The 24,517-nt window shown below is 33.1% G+C and overlaps 2 protein-coding genes across 5 annotated transcripts; one reads left to right on the top strand and one right to left on the bottom strand.

Annotated features, from left to right (window-relative positions):
- Window positions 1-2,407: 2,407 nt before the first annotated feature.
- On the bottom strand, window positions 2,408-6,220 carry LOC112277595 (embryogenesis-associated protein EMB8). 4 transcript variants are annotated; one of them, XM_024510120.3, is made up of 9 exons: window positions 5,962-6,220; window positions 4,986-5,609; window positions 4,655-4,783; window positions 4,325-4,456; window positions 4,056-4,198; window positions 3,864-3,961; window positions 3,449-3,543; window positions 3,111-3,164; window positions 2,408-2,987 (listed from the first exon to the last, which is right to left on the bottom strand). In XM_024510120.3, exons 2-9 carry the CDS (start codon window positions 5,571-5,573, stop codon window positions 2,745-2,747), a joined length of 1,482 nt encoding a protein of 493 aa, XP_024365888.1. In that variant the 5' UTR covers window positions 5,574-5,609; window positions 5,962-6,220; the 3' UTR covers window positions 2,408-2,744. The 4 variants fall into 4 exon arrangements, 2 of the variants coding, with proteins under 2 accessions (XP_024365888.1, XP_024365886.1); XR_002968428.3 differs by lacking the exon at window positions 5,962-6,220 and having other exon boundaries at window positions 3,386-3,543; window positions 4,986-5,867; XR_002968427.2 differs by lacking the exon at window positions 5,962-6,220 and having other exon boundaries at window positions 3,111-3,344; window positions 4,986-5,867.
- A 4,794-nt stretch (window positions 6,221-11,014) lies between these two features.
- On the top strand, window positions 11,015-13,311 carry LOC112277195 (late embryogenesis abundant protein 31). Its single transcript, XM_024509260.3, has 4 exons — window positions 11,015-11,474; window positions 11,827-11,936; window positions 12,188-12,385; window positions 12,651-13,311. Exons 1-4 carry the CDS (start codon window positions 11,165-11,167, stop codon window positions 12,954-12,956), a joined length of 924 nt encoding a protein of 307 aa, XP_024365028.1. The 5' UTR covers window positions 11,015-11,164; the 3' UTR covers window positions 12,957-13,311.
- Window positions 13,312-24,517: the final 11,206 nt, after the last annotated feature.

The raw sequence follows: 24,517 nt of genomic DNA, 5'->3' as shown, positions 1-24,517 counted from the left end.
GAATTTAGTAATATATATATATATATATATATATATATATATATATATATTTATATATAAATATTTCTGAAAAAGTAATAAGAAATAAAAAATTTAATACATAAATGATTAACCTTCAAATTTATGGTAATTTTTTTAAAAAGATATTCTTTCACAATGGATTTTATAAGAATAGATAAATACATCAAAAAAAGACATCATTTTTAAAATTGTTTTTCCACTAATTTATGTATAATTATAGATTATAAATAAAATAATATTAAATAAATATACAATGATATTTTTAATATATATTTATTGTGATATTTATTGATGTTGATATTTATATAATACAACATTGTTAGTTTGCAAAGGAAGTAATTTTATTTTTCTAAGAATTTTTTTTTAAAAATATCATTTTATTTTTATTTTATGATGCTAAAATAACATGATTAATATAATTTCTTAATATTTCAAATAATTTAAATTTAATTTTAGTTATGTAGTTTTGATTCTATCAAAAAAACGTGTATAAAATATGTATGTAGTTTTGATTCTATCAAAAAAACATGTATAAAATATGTATAAAATCATACACACACACAAATACACACACACACACACACATATATATATATATATATATATATATATATATATATATATTTCAATTTTAGCATTTTAAAATTAATTTGAAATCTTATAATTTAAAAAAAAAATCTCTTTTTAAGATTTTAAAATAATATATCTAATTCTAAAAAAAATATATCAAAATAAATATTTCTAAGTTTTATTCTTTTATTGTTTGATATGCTTGTTTCACTATCTGAATTTTAAAAACTTAACTGGTCTTTATATAAGTTATATTATTAAATTTCTCATGTAAATTTATATATATATATATATATATATATATATATATATATATATATATATATATATATATATCATTTTTATGGAATTAAATAAACTATATAAAATTTGTATTGTAAAAGTCAAAAACTATTGGTATTATGACAAAGCCTTGAATTTTAATAGATTTTTTTTAAAATCATTTTAAAAAATAGTGTAAAACAATATAGTATACAATAAAGCTAGTTATTTCAATAAAAAAACAATAGAAAGTTTTATATTTTCTATTAGTATATTTTCAGGATTTCTTAAGGAGTTTTTCATGTTTGATTATAATTTATTTAGGATTTATTTGAGGTGTTTTAGAAAAATTAGAATCTAATCAAAAATAAGTTAGCATAAAAAATTTAGAATCTAATAGCTATATATAAAATAAGTTCTAAAAAAAATATATTATCATAATTATCTATACTACTTAAATAAGTAAAATAAATAAAGTTAAGTAAAATAAATAAATACATATAGAAATAGATCAAGTGGATAAAATTTCAACAAAAAAACATTGATGATACTTCTATGACAAAAAATTAGACCTATACATTTAGAATTTGGCTTTTAAAAACTTCTCTTAGAGGTTTCTTTTTTTTCTTTTTTTCCTACAAAGCAATGATAGAAGTGTTCTACAAACTTACATACTTGGTTTACAAGCCTCATGATAATTAGAAAGCATTTATACATTGTCATGTTGTGATATGGTGTTGTGCTATAACACAACTTAATACAAATTTGTACCTATTAAAAATTGGCACCTGGCATTTGACAAAAAAAATATACAACAAAACATCAAATATAGAATTGTAAATACAACATTTATAAGTTCTAATAATTAATAGTTAGATTTGATTTGAATTTTCAATACGAATTATAAATAGAAATCTACATTCAAAAACTAGAAAAGAAATTCAGATATCTACTTCAAAATGGTAGATTTATTCTACTTGAATTTCCCAACTCAATATATAATGTTCGGAATAAGCTATTGTGATAGAATCCTTACTCTCTTTCTAATAACAAAATAATTATTTTAAAAAGATTAACACAATTATGTAAAAATAATCTACATTAGACCGAAAACATCTTTAATGTGTTAACTGTTGTCCAAGGGAGTGGAATTATATCTTTTCAGAAAAATCATGTCACTCGTTAAGTTCGAACATTGCATGGTATTTTAAAGATGATTCCTATAAATCAAATCAATTTGTTGATTTGTTTGTTGCTCTTGGCAAACTACATCTATTTTTAGTCATTGATTTTTAAAAAATATATACCTTCTCAGTTTTTTGTGGAAATTGTATTAAATAAATAAAAAAAAAAACGATTTGAATATGATTTGTATTGTATTATCCATGTAAATCTGAAATTATCTTTGTTTATTGATTTGTCAGCCACTCTTCTTCTTGATGGATTCAGCAGTGGCTTTAACATCAACGTAATGCTGATTTTATCTCAATGAAATCATACTTTACATAGTTAGCAGCAAGGTCTATGTAGACAGCCCCTAAGAGAGGCTTCAATCAATACAAAAATATTTTTCTTCAAACAGTTTGATATGCCGATCCAAAGATCACAAATGCCATAAGTACATGATTTTGCTTATCTTGTAATTCTGTGATGAATTTGAAAGTGTAAGCGGAATTCAAATGCTATGAATTTCATTTTGGTAAACGCTACTGACTGAATCTTCAACAATATTTCGAATGGGGTTTAAGCAGTGAATCTCAACCTAACTACAAAACATTGGGTCCGACTAAAATGCTGTATTCTCAACATGGTTTCGCCACCTGTTTCTACATAAATAATCTGAATCTACAAGATGATCTAGTGGAGGCAACTAAGCTGAATGAGTACCTTAATCATTCCATCAACCCAGGTTTCTCAGTAGCTCTCCGACTGCTGAAACCCGCTAATTCAACGTCTCCATCTTGCTCTTGAGCTTTCCTGAAATCAGGATGATCCAACCCTACCTCTTCTAGGGCATCAAGGTATTGCATTATCAATGGATCCGTCCAAGGGCAACCAAACGGAGCCTCATCTCCCGAGATCCATCCCAAGTGGCCTCCATACGGGGTTACTACCAAAAGGCAATTCGGATTTGCCTATCCAACACGAGAAGAGTCCGTATTAAAAATCATCACTGATACAGCTCGTTTGCAGACTTCATGCCTTAATAAACAAATAAACAAATGACGTATTCTAAATGCAATGTACTGGAGCCGCACCTCAATATCTGCCCGAGGAATACCTCGCTCTGGAGCAATTGGATCAGTCAAAGCCTGCAAATCCAATTTTAATATTCAGTAGACAGCAAATTTACTTCACAGCTCTTAATTGCAACAAAGCCTGCCTAGAAGTAACGAGGATACTGAGAGTGTATCCGGAACATGTTTAAAATATTTTGTGATCCGTTTTTGTCCGTAGTTCTCCTCTTGTTCTGGTTCATCAAGATGTTTCACCTTATTCAAGAAAAGGAAAAAATTAGTCCCGAAATGACTACCTAGACACGCGAGTTTTTGTAAATAGCAGGTTCATGACAAACAGGTAAGACGATGCAGAGCACCTGTATGCATAAAAGAGGCACTTTGACATCTTTGATTGAACGTGAGCTGCTTGAGGCAAAGTAATACTCATCAACTGTTTTGTAACCAAAAGACACTGCATCACCGAAATAATCCATCATAACCACAATCACCAGTCAACTCGAGGTTTGAGCGTTGTAGGATGTCTAATTAGGATATATTCTTAAATGGTTGACTTCTCGAAAGCATCCTTTTATACTCAACATGTTCCTATCTGTGCAGATTGAAGCAAGTCCAATCTCTCCAGCTTATAAAATAATGTGCCACACTCACTTCTCTGAACCTTCTGGTGCACAAGTAATTGTTCCTCATTGTCAGCCTAATCTTTGATCATGATAACATCGGCTCGAGGATGAGAAATAGAAATAATTTGCATCACCAGGTAGATTTACACACCTTTTGTCAAACCATCGTCAAAATCACGCACTGTGGTGGCGTTGGCAACCAAATGGATGTTGTAATCGCCACCAATATCTTCGAATAGATGGGCATGCCTGAATTACCCTCCTCCAATCAGTCACATGTAAAGGTCTGCAGTCGCAAAATTAGGGACAATTCCAACAACTAAACCTTAAAGATAGAACTTACTTTGCAAAGATTTTCCTGAGCCCATTAGCCAGGCTTTTGTCGTATACATTGTTGAATCCTATATGAAAGTCCTCATCGGCTACCACTAAATCGAATGGATTACAAAGGGAGACGGCCCCAGAAAGTGGACATCTCTCCGCCTCCTGCGAACACAACCAAAACTCCATCCTGATTGTGAAGCTTCCATATTCTACTACCAAGAGACAGGACCTTCAGCAGAAAAACTTTAACAAACTCATATTCAGAAAACATGGAAGAAACAAACTAACCTGTCCTAGATACCGAACTAAAATATTAGCGCCTAGCGACCAGCCAGCAGCATATACGCGCTTGGACGGGAACAGAAAAGCTGTGTGCTTCACAACTTGGCGTAGATCTTCAGTAAACGAGGCAGAGTAGAACTGCAAACGTACACCTAACATGTCAATCACTGTAGATGCTTCATCCCACCTGTGTATTAGAAAAAATAGCTGTTCCTCGAAGCATCTATTGGAAGTAAACAGCGCAGATAAAAGCCAGAACCAATTCCACAACAAACATTTCGGCATTACAATTTTAGAAAACCGTATAAAAGACATTAAAACTGCATAGAGAAGAACCTGAGGAGTGGTAACAGGAGAATCTGCACAGCCCCGGCTGTTAAACACAACCACCTGCCAACCCTGTTTGCTTGCACGGCGCGTGAGATGCTGCACGTACGTATCATCGCTCCCACCTGTCAGACCTGGCTGCCCACAGCGGCGTATCGTGTTCAGTTCTTCTTCAACCCTCATTCTTTCTTCAAAAGAGATTTAAACTCGTAAAAAAGACTTACCAAAAACATACAGTGTTGATGGATTCACCAGCAGCAACTTTAAAATTTACAAATAAATGGAAAGAGAAAAAATGTTGAAACCCTCCAAATCAAAGATGGAGAAGTGCAGTGCAGACCAGAAGAATAAGAACTGCCTTGGGATCTTGAATTTCAGGTTGTGGCCAGTCCAGAGCGACTGTGCCGCCATCTGCCATTCGCAAGCATTCTCGTCTGTATGTGAGGCTGGGCAATGATCGGAAGAAGGCAGCAAAGATAGTCTCCACATGCCGATTTGTGAGCAATGGGTATGGCTTGTAGGGCTTCTCAAGCTCTGTAAGCTTAGAAAGGATAAAAGCGTTGAATGCACCCCCACCTAAGACCTCGAGTGCCTTTTCTCTTAGTTGCGCCCCTACAAGAATTGCAAGAACACTCAAGCCCGCTGCTGCGACAGCAGGCAATGCGTCCCAGTTGGATGCGGATGGCGCTGTCACCACTCCTGGCCTTCTCTTGACCTGAATAAAACCCGGTGAGCTTCGAAATTCCTTCATATGCCCTAAAAATAGGAATTTCCTCCCTGAGGACTTCTTCAATTTGGATTGAGCTTCTACAATTGCACGCCTAGAGGATAACCGACGTCCACCTCGAGACGGAAGCGCAGAACTCCCCAGAGGCACCCTTGTATGCTGAAATGCGCCCAAGAGTGGCGAGGCTTGTGCAGAAACCATAAGAGAAGATGTCAGAGCGAACACAGCAGAATCCAACTGCCAAAGAGAAATTTGGTTATCCAACTGCCTCGACTTGCGAATGTGAGAGGATGTAGACGCAAAACGACCAAGGAAAGAATGGCATCGAAGGAGAGATGGCGTCAACGCCATCAGCTCCTCACCGCAATTCCGTCTCACCTACTTGATTCTTCACCTCAATTCTGGGCAATCTCGACTAAAAACTCCACACCCAATGCGTTCGACTCACACACTGATCCCGCTGATACTGCATAATGTGTGAACGCAGCAGAAGCTGCGAGGCCTTCGGATCAACATGCAAGCATACAACTTTTTCTGTGGTCAACATGCCGTGAACAATCATGCAACGAATGTAGTGGACGTAGCTTACACTTTATCATAATATAATTGGATTTTGCGCTCTCACGTATTCCAAAGATTCATCGCTACCAACTTCAGATCCCAACGCAGACACATGAAATTCTCCGTGTTTCCTGTTTCTCTAGTGCAGCATGTTTCTGAATCCCTCGCTTAACAGCTTCAAGATGTTTGTTGCCACGAGTGATCGATATTCTCGACGGTGATAGAGTGTGTTGAAGCGCAGGGCATCAGCACCGAACAAATTTCTGACCAAAGGTAAACCCGTCAAGTATTAGAATACTGAAATACCCATTTCCATAGATTCTAATTTCTATTCTGCGAAGCGAGGATCTTCGGTTGCCTGCACGCTTCCCCTTCACGCATGGGCTTTCTCCACTCTCGCTTCCGCGGATGATGCCGCTTGCCGCGATCGGAACAAGCTACGGCACTCTCGCCGCGACCGCCCGCCCGCGCCCAGCACACAGTACATCGTGTGTATTGAGTGTGAATGTTGATTGTATATACGGGTGTGTATAGCGTTTGTGGATACATGAGTTTTGTGGGATTATTTATGGATATGATGAAATTCTACAATAGATTTTTATAAGCTTGTTTAGATTATGGAAAAGTTTTCTTTCAAGCTGTGAAATTAAATTCTGTAGAAACTTTAATAGGTAGAGTAAGACAATCCTATCTTAGAATGCCTAAATTGTATATTTGTATATTTGAAGAGTAAATTTTTTACAAATGAATCTTTTATTTGTGTAGGAGATGCATAAAAAAACGCTTTAATTTTATGACAATATGGAATTTATCAAAGTTATATCTAGTTATATTAAAAAATTGAGCATCTACATTTATATATAGCATCAAAAAAAATCCCATTGACTAGAGCAATAGGGACTCTTCATTGCAATTTGATCTCTCTTTATTGCAATTTTCACTTCTGTAAAGGGTTCTTCATTGCAACTTGATCTGCCTTCATTGCAATTATCACTTTTGCAAAAGTCTCTTTATTGCAATTTGATTTGCCTTCATTGCAATTGTCACTTTTGCATAGGGCTCTTTATTATAACTTGATCTCTCTTCATTGCAATTTCTATTTTGGCAGCTAATCAAAAAAATAAAAATAAAAATAAAAAACAATATATCTCGATAGCCAATTAATATTCTTTATTTTAATTAATTAATTAAAAAATAATATAATATACCTTAACAAGTATCTTTTGTAGAACTAATAATAGAAATGAATGAAAATCAAGTTGTGATGAAGAGTTCTTTGCAAAAGTGTCAATAAACACCACTCACATAAAAAAATCAACTATGAGTGTCTAACTATATATCACCACTATATATTTGTTTTTTTTTTTTTTTTTATCACAAAAAATGATATTAATTGGTTTTTGTGATGTATTATGTATATATATAATAATTGTAGTAAGGGGCATATCAAGTTGCAATACAAGGCCTTCTACAAAAATTAACACTACTTTAATATCACTTATATTAAAAAAATTGACTCTAAGCATTTGTATGTAGCATCAAATAATTCCATTAGTTGGAGTAATAAGGGACATTGAAATTGTGTTTTTGTGTAGTTACAATAAAGTCTTTATGTAACTATTTTGTGTATAGGTATAATAAGATTCTTATATAATGTGGTTGGTGATATATATTGTGTAATGCACATGATTTGTAATATGCCATTAATTGAGTATAAGAATTGGCTCTATTTCACTACCAATTTGGCAATAGAGTAGCAATATCCAATGAAGTATAGATGTTATGAGTAAGAACAAAAATTCATAGATTTGGTTTTGGTTTTGAATTTGCTTTCATGTTGCAAATCATGAACTGCAAATGTTTGTATTTACTTTGATATTTGCATTTGCAGTTTTGTAATTGATGCTTTTGAACACCATGATTTGTGATCTTATGCATAGCTTTTGAATGAAAAAATGATATAGATTTTATTGGAGTAGTAAAGACAATGCAATTTGCATTGAAAATCTGATGTCGCTATTGTGTTACATGGCATCTTAAAGCAACAAAAAGTTAGAACAAGAACTTCACAAAAAGCCAAAAACAAAAACAAGAAGAGAAGTTGCTAAAAGTCTTTCTTCACAAAAAGTCAAAGCAATAAATTAATATTTGCACAAATAAACTACATCATATTATCGTAGCAAAACTTGTAGCTTGGAACAAACGATATACTAAGATAAGCAAATATGGATCTTTTCTATTACTTGGCAGCTTGTTTAATGGCAAGATATAATAAAAATTTATACAAATTGTATTATGTCGAAAACTAATTTGAAATTAATCTTGTTGCTAAAATGACATCATATCAATCACATAAATAATTTTAGATTATTCTTTGATGTAATACAATCTATTTAATTTTTTTTATTACATTGATAGATACTAATTTTTTGCTAAGATATATTATATTTTGAAATATATTACTTTATTGATATTGGATTATAAATTGCATACTTGATATCAAAAAAATTGGAAATAGCTCTTTGTTGCAACTTGATTTGTCTTCATTGCAATTGTCACTTTTGCACAGGGTTCTTCATTACATCTTCATTCTCCTTCATTGTATTTGTCACTTTAGTAGAGGGCTCTTTATTTTAACTTTATTTGCCTTCCTCACAACTTCATCACAACTTCATCACAACTTGATGTGTGTCTTATTGTGAGTATATGTATAAAGATAGTTTGAAAGATTAAAAATCCTTGGCACTAAACCTAAAATGGCTACAATAATTGCTACCTTCACATGGTAGTAGCTAATTAAACCAAAACAATCAACAAATATCAAAATAATGTATACGTTTTGTTTACTTTTTTAACAGTTGTTTTTTGATATGAAGCCTATAAGTATTATGAAATTTTTATATTTTTGTATTTTTTGTATATTTGGTGGACACAATTTATTTAAACCAAATATACTTGACATTAACAAAGTGAATAGGTTTATTAACTTGATAAACTTAAAAATGTTTGAGTGGTCAAACATTATATAAAGTTTTGAAATTTGCATTCTTTAAGGTTTCCAACATCTTATGCCATAATTTATTGTATTTGTGAAACATTTAGAATATATTCCAAAGCATGGATAATTGAACAAATGAATGAATGAAATTTTTTAGTCCTCTGCAACAAATTTTATATCATACTTTTCAATTTATGTTTATAAATATTTCTAAATTATATTTATATAAAATACTTTTTATACTTATTTATATGTATGTATAAATATTTTTATAAATTAATTGACATACATATATATCAATTAATCTATGACCTTACTAGATTAAAATTTTATATATTATGCAAGGTATTATGATTTATATAGAGTTATATAATTTCATAGTTTTTAGGTTTTTTTTTTTTTTTTTCAAAGAGAATTTTAAAATGTGTAGTTTGGCTATTCTAACACTTGTGATTTTTTTAAGTGCATTGTAGCCAATGCAATATATTCAAGATTGCTAGTAAGATTGTCTTTTGTACTTACATGATGCCTTCTTCTAATTGACCCTAATGTCATATTAGTCTTTTATTTAATTCTCTGGTTCAAGATAGTAAGTAGGCTAGCAATAGATATACCTAAGATAGATAAGAGAGTATGTTGTGACCATGAAGTTGTGCCATTCCAAGTATTGTCGAAATCCTCTTCATTATATTACCATCAATATGTTATTGAATGATATCCTTGTGATATTGGCCTTCATCAATCTTTGTGCATAATTTAAGGAATTCTCAAGTAGATAATTCATAATTTGCATGGTGGTTTTGACAAAGGCATAAAGACCTATCTTCTACAATTTTGCCTTTATCTATTTATTAATTTATAACATGACTTACTGCAATGTAATAAATGATTATGTGCTAATTAATTGTGTTGATGCTTTAATCCTACCTTGTGTATGTAGTAAGTTGCTTTAGCAACTTAGAAGCATATTTGTTTAGTGCATTGAATAGAAAATTTATAGACATGTATATGAAAAGTTAAGTTTGACCAATTTTTGTTTTAAAGATTCAATATTCCATCTCAAATTTGGATGTCTGAGCTTGTTCTAGCAAAGTGAATTAGAAGCTTGTTGTTTCCATGGCCTAAGTTGCTGTTGTCTGGTCATTGTAACAAACAATAAATTTTTAGATCATATTCACTTTTGAGGTTACATAATTTTTAGATCATATTCAATACTTAAATTATGAAATTTCATATTTTTTACTTATTTATGTAAAAAATAAGATTATAAGTTTACTGCCTAAGAACAATCTCCATTCCAACAAATATTATTAAATAAGCAAGGAATATTGATTAAGGGCTATAAATTAATTAAGGTGCCTTTGTATGTATGGATATAATAGATCCATAAATTTTTATGTTTAAATTTTTTCATTAACACCTCATTTTTTTACATTATTTCTTAAATTCATATATTCATATCTATATATATATATATATGGACATGGCCTTAAATTTTTTAAAGTGAACATATAATACATTGTTTATAAAGAAATCAAATGGTATTATGTTCCATAATTTTTTTGCTTCAGCAAATATCTTTCAGATACACATAGACAATTTTGTATGGTTTTTCCTTCGAGCTGTGAAAAGCATTGTGATGATAATGCACATGTGGATGTGGATGAAATTCTAGCCCGGGCAGTTAAAATATCTAGGCTGCCCAACCGGGATTATGTGGTGTTGAGGGGAAGGGGACACGGTCCAAGTCCACTCCCTTCCCTCGCATTCCATTCATGGCCCTCGCTCTGTCCACGTCCTCAACCACGTCAGAACGCGCGTCCATGTTGCCCACTCACTCGCTGCCAGATGTCGTCACGAGGTCGCGACAATTGGCGTGCTGACTTCTTCCTACTTTTCGGCACTGAGGGCCTGAGATGTCACGCTCTGTGCCTGCCAAATACGAACAATCCATTGCTGTCTACTTTCAGCCTCCAAGACTGCAACTATCTCGATCGACTTTGTCATCTGTGGACACTTATTCCCTGCTTGCTCACTCTCGTATAAATAGATCCATGGACCCCGGATGTTTATGACTTTTGATATTGTAATTGAGTTGTAGGTATTGTGGTGCACTAATCGTCGGAATTAAGAGTTTTGAGTTGAAGAGATTGTTGGGTTAGTGTTTCAAGTTGGGCTGGGTAGGATTTGAAAGAGGTTCGTGTGTTGAATCAAGTTGCTGAGTGGTGTTGCAATGGAGATGGAGGTCGCGAGGGAGCAAATGAGCAAGGCCAACGAGGACGTGAGCCTTCTCAAGAGCCCCATTACGTACAGGGACATTGTTGGCGCGGAAGGGAAGCTCGGTTCCGACCCTGTGACGCCGGAGGATGCAGCGCTTATGCAAAGCGCTGAAACAAGGACGTATGGGAAGACGCAGAAGGATGGAGCTGCGTCAGTTATGCAAGCAGCTGCAGAAGAGAACGTGAAAGCAGGGTTTGTTCAGAAGAGCGATCATTCGCAGGTTGCCGAGGAAGGTGTCGCTGCTCAAAAGATCCTCCTTCCAGGTATAATAACCAAACACGTGCGTAACCCTAACTTGGATTCGATCTATCAGATGTTGATTACTCGCTATCGTATGACATTGCCAAACTGCAGATTGATTTCAGGTTGGGGCAGTCGGGAAAGCATCTTTCCCAATTGAATTTGGAAGACGTTGCTCAGGATCTCAGTTTTCCGATTTATGTAGTGCAACAATGTTGAAAACATTCAATACATTTATTGCATGGGCCAAAGTGATGTCCATTTTACTCAATTGACGAAGAGTATGTGGGCCCTGAGAGTTGAATTTGTCATTACCTGTACCTGAGGTTTTTAATCTTGTTTGATGATTTGTGTCATTGAAAATTATACTTGCAGGCGCAGCGGTTGGTATGGAGTACATTGCAGGCCAACCTGTGATGGTTGCTGTGAAGCCTACGCCCACCGATTCCTTCTTCGCAACCGCAGACGCTGTCACAATTGGAGATGTGAGTTTTTTCCTCTCGTGAAATTGCATCACATTAGTGGTTTAGGTGTGCATCTTTTAGCTCTGTGGTTTGTAATCGATTCTTCAATTGAACTGAAGAATTATCCGCTGTCGCTAAGCTACGATCATTGACATCAATGCATCGGAACTCTGTGGCGGTGAGCGGGACATTCATTTGCCGCAAAAATATTCGGAAGCATTATTGAAGTATTGAATTCGAGTTCTGGAATGTGCCAAAATGTTATTTTGTAGGCTTTGGAGGCAGCAGCTGTTGGAGCTAGTGACAGACCTGTGGGAGAGAATGATGCTCGTGCCATTCAAAGTGCTGTGATGCGGGCCACTGGTGCACCTCCGAGAGCAGGAGGTGTGGCTGCAGCTGCAATGTCCGCTGCTGATCTGAACCCGCGAGTTCCGAGTGCCGATAAAACTACTTTGGCTGATTTACTCGTGGTATGTTCCTTAGTATACCTTAATTGTGATCGTGTTCCAGTTGACCGCTAAAAAAAAATATCATTTAGGTTTAGCCTACACTTTCATGGTTGTCAAAAAACTCGGCTCTCATGCACGTTGTCTAAACGCTCTCGAAAAAGAATTAAGCATAAAACTGCTTGTTCTCAAAAAAATTGCTTAGTGGCTCCAAAGGTTGTTAAATAACTCTGGTGTAAAAACCATTTGCATCGTCTCACCCCAAATGGAAACTCGTTTCAATTGGCAGGACGCAACTATTACCATGGAAGCCGACAAAGTAGCAACCCAAGAAGACGCTGCCAAGGTGCTTGCTGCAGAGATGCGAGCCCCGCATGAAGGTGAGGTTACACCAGGAGGCGTAGCAGCTGCTATACAAGCTGCTGCTGATATGAATGAACTAATTGGCCTCATTGAACCAGCTGTGGGTAACCCTGCGAGATCATTCCCACTGGAAGACACTCCTATGCCGCAGCAAAATGCTCTCATACCTGAAACAGAACACACTCCCAAGCCTGCAACAGGGGAGGGGCAGGTACATGCAAAGGTGGACTAGATTAAGTATCCGTGACAACACCAGACCTGAGTGCCCTGAATTGGGGCAAAAAGGAATAACACTCTCGAATTACTGTCGTCTGTGACAGCCTGATCTAAGATCAGCATCTACGTCTGTCATGTTGAATTCCCTGGTTTTTCAAAGTTTGTAAAAGTCTACCTCCAAATTGCTTGTATATGAATTCTTACAGTGGCTAGCGGTTACACTCCGAACCTAAACGAAGTTTAGCTTGCTTGTGCTGAGTTTCAATGTGTAGACGAGGACTATGTGCAGTTGCATACTCTTGCAGAAAATGCTTGTAACCTGAACGTATATGAGTATATTGCTTCACCTCCGTGAACAGTTTTGAGCACAATTGCTGTTTATTTTCTTGATTGTTGGACCCTGCTATGGAATGGTAGACATTGAAATACAAACTGTGCATAAGCCATAGTCTTTAATTGCAAAATCCTCAATTACCTTGCAATTGATTATAAATCATTTGGTGAGTGACATGTATGTGTTATTTCACTTAAAATTTGTTGCAAGTTACCATAACTTGGGAATAATCAAAGTTAGCTCAATTCTTTCAAATTGAAACAATTTGTTTTTGAAAGATGAATTGATTACTGCCCAATTTTTAATAGACTTTGTTCACATGGTTTCTTGGATATGTTTGTAGAATATATAGATATAACTTCTTTATGTAGCTTTTTTTTGTGGAAATTTTCATTTGACATTAGAGGTTGTAGATTACCTTCCTCTAATTTGACATGTATATTTGTTAAGTTGTTTGAAATGAAAGGTAAAATTATGGATGCTATACTTAGCAAAAGTGAATAGATTTATAATTATTGCAAATCTCCATGAACATGTCAACACTATTAAGGTAGAAATTTTATGTGTCACTAGTGCCAACCAAAAAAACACTAATCCTGTGCCTATGAAAGAAGTTCAAAGTCCGTATCAAGAAGTTGTACAGTTGAAAGAAGCAAGTAGATCAACCTCACAACCAAATCCAAGAAGTTTTGCTTCTACAAGTACAACAAGGATAAGAATTAATATGCTTAAGTAGTTTGATCGGACATGATTAAAAATTTGAAGATTTTTGCAACAAATCAAGCTCTATCAAAGATTGCATCTATTTCAATACCCTGATGGATTTATTCAAGTAGGATTAATAGGCCCACTTTTATCTAGAAGTGTTCTCTCTTAGGTTGCATCTTTGATGGAAAGTGATTCACAATATTTTTATAATTTAAATTTATTCTTGAAAGTGTTTATGGCCACATTTAAAGAAAGTGATAAAAAAAGAGTAGCAAAGATTGAGTTCTTATCTTTATGACAAAGATCATGGTTAGCCACCATATATGCTGCTGAATTTCAAAACCTCACTTGTAGCATGGATTGAAATGACAAAATCCTTATCAATCAATTATGATATGGATTAAATGACAACATCAAAGATTTATTATTAATAATATCAAAAATAGAATCTTTGAAGCAATTTATTATTCAAGCCATTGCATGTAACAATCAATTATTTGAAAGGCATTAAGAATAAAGATTTGGCTAAAAAATAAATAAATCAAGTAATGATAGTAGCTCTTAAGTTTTCAAAAACTTATTCATTAAAGTCAAAACTGATGCAAATTGATATGATATATTTTGAACCTCTTACTAAGCAAGAAAAGATTCATTATTGTGAAAAAGGTTTGTGCCTATATTATAGAGAACCTAAATACATTGCTCAATATTATCCAAAGAAGCAATGTAATCATAAAATGAAGAACATGGTTGCCAAAGAAGACAATGTATTAGAAAATAAGTCTCTCTAGCTATAATAGGGACGATGGTGCTAAAATCTTATGCAATTTCTAGTAAAGGTCATATTCTCTCCTAAGATCCCTCATCTTGTTTTACAATAGAAATTTCATTAAGACCAAAAAATTATAAAGTCTCAGTCTTATTGAATTCAAGAGCATCAACTTATTTTATAAATAAAGACTTTGTTTAAAAATAAGATATATCTTTAATTAAAAAAATCAAATATATGTATATAGAAGTAATATATGGTCATTCATTGTCTTTTAAAGATGTTATATATAAAACTATTTTTGTAGAAGTAGCAATTAGTAGTAATAATAATTTAGTAATATTTAATGTGATTGATTAGATTTTTTGTTAACCTAATTATTTTAGGATTATTGTGGTTAAAAAGGTATAACCTTCAAATAGACTAAATTTCTTGCAATCTTGATTTTTCTCATAGTTTAGCTCAAGATTTTTATAGGTAAATACAAATCCATAAGATTGATACATCCAAATCATTATTGGTAGATGTAAGAATTTTTATAGATGCTACAAAAGAAGGATCAACTTTTGTTATATATACTACATCTATCAATGATGGAAAAAAGATTTCAAGTGGCATTTGAAGTCAATATTAAGATTATCAAGATGTCTTTCAAAAGAAAAATGTAGATATTCTTCCAAAACATCATCCTTATGATTGTTCCATCAATCTTCAAGTAGAAGCTCAACTACCATTTGGACCAATCTATACTCTATTATAAAAAAAATTAACTTCATTCAAGAAATATATTGATGAAAATTTGGCTAAAAACTTCATATGCCATTTTAAATCTCCAACTAGGGTTATCTTATTTGTGAAGAAAAAAGATGGATCTATGCAGATGCATGTGAACTATTAAAGACTCAACAAGATCACTATCAAGAATAAGTCTCTTCTATCCTTAATTTTAAGACTTTTTGATTAATTGAATCAAGCAAATATCTATACAAAAATAGATCTATGAAGAGCATACAATTTGGTATACATTAAATCAAGAGAAAAATAAAAAACTATATTTGAAAGTAAATATGGGTATTTTGAATATAATGTTATATCTTTTGGACTCACAAATATACTAGCTATTTTTCAACATCTAATGAATGATGTCTTTTGTGAATTTCTTGATGATTTTTTCATCTCTTATTTGGATATTTTAATCTACTCTAAGAAAAAAAAAAAAAAATATGTTCATGTTTGTCATGTGCTATAAAAACTAAGAAATGCAAGATTATATACTAAGATGAAAAAGTATATATTCTACACTACTTAAGTTGACTTTTTAGGATACATTATTTCAAATAACAGTCTCATAATAGAGCTTAAGAAGGTCCAAACTATCATAGATTAGAAGATGTAAAAAAAATCAAAGATGTACAATATTTTTTAGAATTTGCCAATTATTATTGGATTTTCATCAAGAATTTTTTTCAACTTATACCTTCTATTAAATACTTAACATGTAAAGACTAACTTAAGTGGAGCAAAGAAGTTGAATCATCTTTTGAAGCTTTGAAGATAACATTTATTTTTACACCAATCATATATTATGTCAACTTTTTAAAGACATTTATCATAAAAACAAATGCATCAAATTTTGTTATGGATGGTTTTTGATTTTAAATGGAAGAAAATTACAAGCTCCACTTGGTAGCTTTTTATTCCAAGAAATTTTTAATAGTCAAGATGAACTATGAAATCCATAACAAAGAGCTTTTTGTAATTATAGATTTATTTCAAGAATGCCATCATTATCTAGAAGGAGATTCTAGTCTAGTCACCATACATATGGATCATAAGAATGCCAAGTATTTCATGTGAGCACATGTTTTAAATTGTCACCAAGCTTATTAGAGCATGTTTTTATTAAAATTACTTATTGACTTAGAAAATAACAAGGTTTTTCAAATGTCTTTTTTAGACATTCTCATCTTACACTAAAAGAAGGAAATGTAACTTTTGATCAAAAAAAAATAATTCTTTTGAAACAAAGTATTTTCATCTTTGAGCAATAAAATCAATATTGATTGTTGATTCAATCTTTGTCAAGAAAATTTAGTCAAATATGTCCTTTGATCTTCTTGTTTATGATATTAAGAATAATTCTTTTAAATCTCATGATACTTTCAAGTTTGAGTTCAACAATAATCTACTCTATTTTGAAGGACAATTATATATTTTAGAAGGCCAAGCATAATTACATGTTTTTCAAGCTTGTCATGACTTTTCAATAATTAGATATTTTGAATACAACAAGACTTTGAAACTAATATCAAGAGATTTTTGGTGGTATCAAATATGGAAGGTAGTTAAAGACTTTTTACAATCATATGATATTGTCACGAATATACATAGGTATTCTAATAAATACATATATGATTAGGTATAAATAAGTAAAAATAGATAAAAGTAAGTTAATTTCATAATACCTTCTAGAAAAGCTTTTTAGAAGCTTCATAGATGCTACTTAGACTTTAGATGTATTTGTAGTTGATTGATAGGTTAGAAACTTAGTCAAAAAATTAACTATGTATTGCTAGCTTATGAAATAAGCTAATTATGTGGCTTATATATAAAAAAATTTCTTTGCAAGTTATCATAAATGTCTTATAAAGTCAACATGTTTTGGAGGTCCTATAAGACATTGCTACGTAGTTCTTAATTAAGAGTATATATGGAAGTAAGAATGAAGCCTTTTTCAGTCTTGTCAATGCCTTTCTAGTCTTTAGTCTTGTTTTTAGACTTTTAAGTCTTCTTGTTTTTGGCAATAGTCATTCTAGTTCAATAATATATCATCTTTAAATAAATTTTTAATTCTTTTCAGTGTCACAAGAGTATATTGAGGATTTTTTTCTTCAAGATTTATATCCTTGGCAGTTTGACAAGAATACTAACTTATTATTTTTGTCTTATTTTAAAAATAAGTGGATCATTCTACTTTTATTATTATATTTTGAAGGTTGCAGACTACTAATCTTTAAAGCAATAATCTTATTTTTTAATATTGATTTTTTTTTTTAAAGAGAGTGGATTATCTTTCTTTAAAAAAAACTATTTAATATTAAAGGTTGTAAATTATCCTCTTCTAATTTAATTTTTTGAATTTGTTTGAGTTTTCTTTAGAGGGAAGGATTATAGATGCTACTCTTGGCAGAAGTGAGAATAGATTTACAACTATTACAGATCTTCATGAGTTGGGATTGTCGTTTTACTTACTCTAACTAATCTAATCAGAGTAAACCTGTATAGGAAAATTTGAACACAAGGAAAGAATACCGCATGAGCTTATACGTTAGGGTCACACAATTAACTGTATTCCGCACAACTTAAAACACCCAGGAAACACTACAATGCTTTCCACTTCCTAATAATACTCCACCATCATTGATAACAACAATGTGTAATCCCGCACTATCCTAAATAACAAGACATAATCATACTATAATCCAAACTCTGGAGTTCTTCACCATTAACTGCCTTCACATTACAGTGTTTCACACAAATACAGACTCATTCTCTCTGCTGAACTACAATCAGATTTCAGCATTCAATCTTTCTTTTTCCCATTTAATAACAATCATACTTCCATTCTATAATTCACTTTCACAATATTCAAAAACTCTTAATCTTCTTATTCAAAGAAAATAACAAACAAAAGAAAAGAGGTAGCACCAAGCTTACCTCGGCTCACACTATCACAGTCTGGCCCTTACTTCCTCTCTCCCATCCTCCTTATGCTACCATGAGATACCAACTATTACATCTCTAATGAAAACTGCTTTTCCTAACTATTCATCTATTTTACCTACTGAACTACCTTTTCAACAGTCATCTATCCCTGTTTACACTATAAACTAAGTATCTACAATTCAGCAAATAACTACTTATTCTACATGAGCTTATCAACACTTTAAGAGTGGAAATTTCACATATTTCTAATATGAATCATGGAAGTACTATTTCTACACCTATAGAGGAAGTTCAAAGTATGTGGCAAGAAGTTGTATAGTTAAAAGAAGGAAGTAGATTGACCTTGTAACCAAATCCATAAAATTTTGCTTCTACAAGTATGATGGGGACAAGAATTAGTATGACGAAAAAATTTAATAGAACAAGATTAAAATTTTAAGGATTTCTACAACAAGTTAAGCTCTATCTAAGGTTGCATCCCTTCTAATATTTCAATGGATATATTCAAGTCGGATTTATAGGTGTACTTCTATCAAGAAGTGCTCTCTTTTGATTTCTACTTTTAATAAAAAAGGATTTGTAATTCTTTTATGTTTTGAATTCATTCTTAGAAGTGTTTATGGCCACATTCAAAAAAAGTGATAGAGAAAGAGTTGCAAAGACTAAGCTCCTATCTTTGTAGCAAGGATCATGGTCAATCGCTATATATGCTGCTGAATTCCAAAACCTAGCTTGCGACGTAGTGTCACGGCCATAATCATGTAAGTTAATAATTACATATAGAAATAGGTAGAAGTAAGTAAAAGTAGGTAAAAGTAAGTTAATTCTATAATATTTAATATGGAAGCTTCCTAGAAACTTCTTAGACACTGCTTTGACTTCATAGGTGTCTTTAATTGACTTTTTGGATTAGAAACGTGGTCAACAAGTTGGCCATGTGCCACACATGTTGTTAGCTTGAAGATCAAGCTAACTATGTGGCCCACACGTAGAAGAACTTGCCTTGCAAGTCAAGACATGTGTCCTATAAAGTCAACACATATTGGAGGTCCTATAGAACGTCTCCACGTAGCCCTTAGTTAGATAGTATATATAGAGACAAGAGTGAAGGCTTCTTCACTCTTGTCAACTCTTTTCTTGCTTCTAGTCTAGTTTCAAGGATCTCTAGTTTTCTTGTCTTTCGACAATAGCCATTCCAGTTTCTCTTTGAATATATATACTTGTTTATATATATTTTGTTACCTCTCTTTGAGTGAAGGCTCACTTGTCTGAATTGTTTTTTCATCAAGTTCTTGTCCTTGACAGATTGACAAGAGTACACCTACAATATCAGAGCTTTGTCTAATCTTGATTAAGAGTGGATTATCCCTTTTTCTTGATAAGATATAAGCGTATTAGAAGTTGCGGATTACCCTCTTCTAAACTGATATTATCATTAGTATTTTCTTTGTTCGCAAGTCCTCTCTTTTAGTTGTCTTGAGTGATATCAGACATCTTCTCTCTTCTAAGTGTTATCATGGCAGAACTTCTTGAAATGAAGAGTGCAATGGCACAAATGCAAGAGCAATTAAGGGAGTTAATGCTTGCAATGCATCAACTCAATTTACCACCACAAGGAGCAACAAGATTGGCAGGATGTGAAGATATAGAAATGATTGGAGCTGCTTCAACATCTGTATCAAACCATGTCCTTTCTCCTATGGTGGAACGCCCTTCAAATGTTAGAGAACCAAGAATTACTCTACCTGAGAAGTTTGATGGTACCAGATCCAAGTTTCGAGGATTTATCAATCAAGTGCAACTTGTGATTGAACTTCAATCCCAAAGCTATCCAACTCCAGGATCACAAGTTAGATTCATTGGTACGCTTCTATCAGATTTGGCACTATCATGGTTTTCATCTTTTCTTAAACAACGAGATCCAATATTGGATAATCTAGAGGCTTTTTTGGCGGAGTTTCGATCCATGTATGGAGAACATGATGCAATTTGTGTTGCAACCAATAAGATCCGTATTTTACGATAAGGCAATCGATTAGTAACGTTATATGCTTCACAATTTTGACAACTTGCAACTTATATCAAGTGGGATGATGCTGCCTTTATTAGCCAATTTCTCTACGGATTAGAATATGAGGTAAAAAAAATTAATGCTCAACTTACCTGATCCTCAAACATTGAATCAAGGAATTGACTTTGCTGTGAAGTGCGACAATCACCTTTTTGAATTCCGATCTGAGAACCGTACAAGTGGACCTCAACATTACTATAATTCAATGGCAACACCAACACCTCTTCAACACATACATTCGGAAGTAGAGGATATGCAAATTGATGCAATACGTTTCAAACCTCTTATTGAGCAAAAAAAGATTCATTGTCGTCAAGAAGGATTATATTTATATTGTGGAGAACCAAAGCACAATTCTCAACATTGTCCAAAGAAATGACGCAATCACAAAATGAGGAGTATGGCTGTGAAAGAAGATAATATGTCAGAAAATGAGTTTGTCCAGCTACAATAGGGACCATGCGGCTGGAACCTTGCACAACATCTAGTAAAGGTCCTATTCTCTCTTCAAAGCCCTCTCCTTGTTTTACATTAAATGTTATTTTACGACCTAAACATTACAAAGTCTCTGCCTTGTTAGATTCAGGAGCCTCAGCATATTTTTTAGATGAAGAATTTACTAAAAGACATAGCATATCCTTAGTAAAGAAAACTAAACCTGTTCATGTAGAAGTCATAGATGGTCGTCCATTGTCTTTTGGAGATATTACTCACGAAACCCTTCTTATAGAAGTAATAATCAATGGTCAGAATAGTTTTGTAGTATTTAATATCATTAGATCTTCCTCTAATCCAGTCATTTTAGGTTTATCGTGGTTAAAAAAATACAACCCTCAAATAGATTGGATTTTCCAAACTCTTATTTTTTCTAAAAGTCTAACTAACAGTGTAGTTAATCAAGTAGAGAGTCATAAGTCCAGTTCAATTAAACCCGTATTTATAGGTGCAAAAGCTTTCTTGCATATTGCTATGAAAGAATCAACATATATTATTTATGTCACACCTGTTTCTACTGGTGAAAAGATTTCAAGTGGCATTCCAAGCCAATATCAAGAATTTCAAGATGTATTTAAAAAAAAAGAATGCAGATACACTCCCGGAACATCGTCCCTGTAATTGCTCAATTGACCTTCAAGAAAGAGCACAACCGCCATTCGGACCAATCTACAGTTTATTACAAAGTGAACTGGCTGAATTCAAGGAGTATATTGAAGAAAATCCAGCCAAGAATTTCATACGCCATTCTAAATCTCTAGCAGGAGCTCCAATCCTATTTGTAAAGAAAAAAGATGGATCATTGCGGATGTGTGTTGATTATCGAGGACTCAACAAGATTACCATCAAAAATAGATATCCACTACCTTTAATATCCAGACTTCTTGATCAGCTGAATCAAGCTAAGATCTATACAAAAATAGATCTTCGCGGAGCATACAATCTAGTACGCATCAAAGAAGGAGATGAATGGAAGACTACGTTTCGAACTAGATATGGACATTTTGAATACAACGTCATGCCTTTTGGACTTACATATGCACTAGCAACTTTTCAAAAACTAATGAATGATGTTTTTCGAGAGTTTTTGGATGATTTTGTGGTATGTTATCTAAACAACATCTTGATCTATTCTAAGAATCCAGAAGAATATGAACTTCATGTTCGTCGTGTATTACAAAAATTAAAAGATGCAAGACTCTATGCCAAGATAGAAAAAAGTGTATTCCACACTACTCAAGTCGATTTCTTAGGTTACATCATTTCAAATGATGGACTTATGATGGATCCTAAGAAAATTCAAACTATTATAAACTGGAAGATCCGAAAAACAGTAAGAGATGTCCAATGTTTTTTGGGATTTGCCAACTACTATCGGATCTTTATCAAAGACTTCTCTCGAGTTGTAGCTCCACTTACACGTTTGACTTGTAAAGACAAACTCCAATGGAATCAAGAAGCGGAAGTTGCTTTTGAATCTTTGAAGACAGCGTTTGTTTCTGCACCAATCTATTATCATGTTGATTTTTCCAAAGCATTCTTTATGGAAACAGATGCATCGGACTTTGCTCTGGGTGCGGTTTTATCACAAATGGGAACAGATGACAAATTTCATCCAGTAGCCTTTCATTCAAGAAAATTCTCAACAGCAGAAATCAATTATGAGATCCATGACAAAGAACTTCTTGCAATTGTGGATTCTTTTCAAGAATGGCATCATTATCTAGAAGGTGCTTCTAATCCAGTCACTGTGTATACGGATCACAAGAACCTCGAATATTTTATGTCAGCACGTGTATTAAATCGTCGCCAAGCTCGTTGGAGCATGTCTTTATCAAGATTCGAGTTCATCATCACTTATCGGCCAGGAAAACAACAAGGTTTGTCCGATGTCTTATCTAGACGTTCTTATCTTGCACCAAAAGAAGTAGATGCAGCTTTTGAGCAACAAAGAACGGTTCTCTTGAAGCCGACATAATTTCATCTTCGAGCAATAAAATCAACATTGATTGTTGATTTAACTTTCCTTAAGCAAGTCCAGTTAAGTATGTCTTCAGACCCTTTTGTTCATGATATCAAGAATAATACTTCTAAATCTCATGATCCCTCTAAATTTGTATTCAAGAACAACCTACTCTATTTCGAAGGACGCCTATATGTTCCAAAAGGAGAAGCACGTTGTCGTGTTGTGGTTCGGCTACTATATGAAAATAATGTAATTATGTACTTAATATATAATTTATTAAGTAACATGGTAAGAGCCATGTTAATAGATTTTAATTGGTTGTAGGATATAATTTGATTATTACTTTGAGAAGAGGTTGTTGAAAAAGATTACTATAGAATTTCTATAACTTTAATTTCTTTTGATAGTGGCTTTTAAGATTGGTTTTGGTTGATAGTAACTTCTAAATATTTAGAGTCACCTTTGTTAGACATTGGTGACATTTAAAAAACTATTTTGATTCTTTTATTTGGTGTTTAGAGCATACATTATGTAAATCTTATAAGAAAAAGGATGGAAGAAGGATTTTGGTAGCAAAGGGAGTAATTAGGGCACCAATATAGATGAATGGAGAAGAATGATGAAAATCTCCATTTCTATTGGTCAAAAATCATGACCAATGGGCTTTGAGGAGGCTGCCCAAGGCCATATTAGGGATTAGGGTTAGTTTCTCGAGGCCATTCGAAATTTGAAGGCTAGAGTCAGAAGGTTTAGGTTTTTAGTTAAGGTTTTGGTGCGAGTTTTGTGTCATTTGGGGTTTTTATGAAGAAGTTATAGCGCTCAAAGTTAAGGTGTTAGTTTTGGACCTACTTTCACTCTTTTGGACATAACGCACGCGTACAGACGGCAATTGAGGATCGGCAACTGCGACTAAAAAGAGCACTTTTGCGGCTATACTTTTCACATACTAATTACTAGATTCCAAGTTGGAATGAAGGAGTTATTGGATTTTGATGTCAGCACATGCAATCTAAGGGTAGTAAGTAAACCGATTTATTAGTGTTTGTCTCTTCAGCTATATCTTGAGCAATTTTGTGAGGTTTTTGCTCAAATTTTCAAGGAACGTGTAATTTCATATTAGTAAACTTTATGCATAAGTTTTATGACATTTGAAGTTCGGCTTTTTGAGATATAAGGAAAATAGTTTTCAGGTGCTTGTAAATTAGGGTTTCGAGTGTCTGCTAGGGTTTCTTAGATGCCAGAAGATCGGGAGTGAAATTGCGGTTGGTTTTTTTTGTGGTAAAAGTTAAGGGTAAATTCTACCTATCTTGTAACTTTGAAACAAATTGAATAGTTAGATCAATAGTTATGATTTTCTAAAGTTCGGGGCGAGAAAACCCTTCGCGGGAAAAATATGTTTTGAAGGGATTTTGTTATATTTGGAGTTTTATACAAAAATAAAGGAGTTTTGGAAGCCAAGAAAAAAATCATATAAAGGTCTAAGGTACATTCTCTACAGTTAGATGCCC

The sequence above is a fragment of the Physcomitrium patens genome, chromosome 25 (genome assembly GCF_059467195.1).
Source record: "Physcomitrium patens ecotype Gransden chromosome 25, ASM5946719v1, whole genome shotgun sequence".
NCBI lineage: Eukaryota > Viridiplantae > Streptophyta > Bryopsida > Funariales > Funariaceae > Physcomitrium > Physcomitrium patens.
This window is presented reverse-complemented; position numbering and strand designations above follow the sequence as displayed.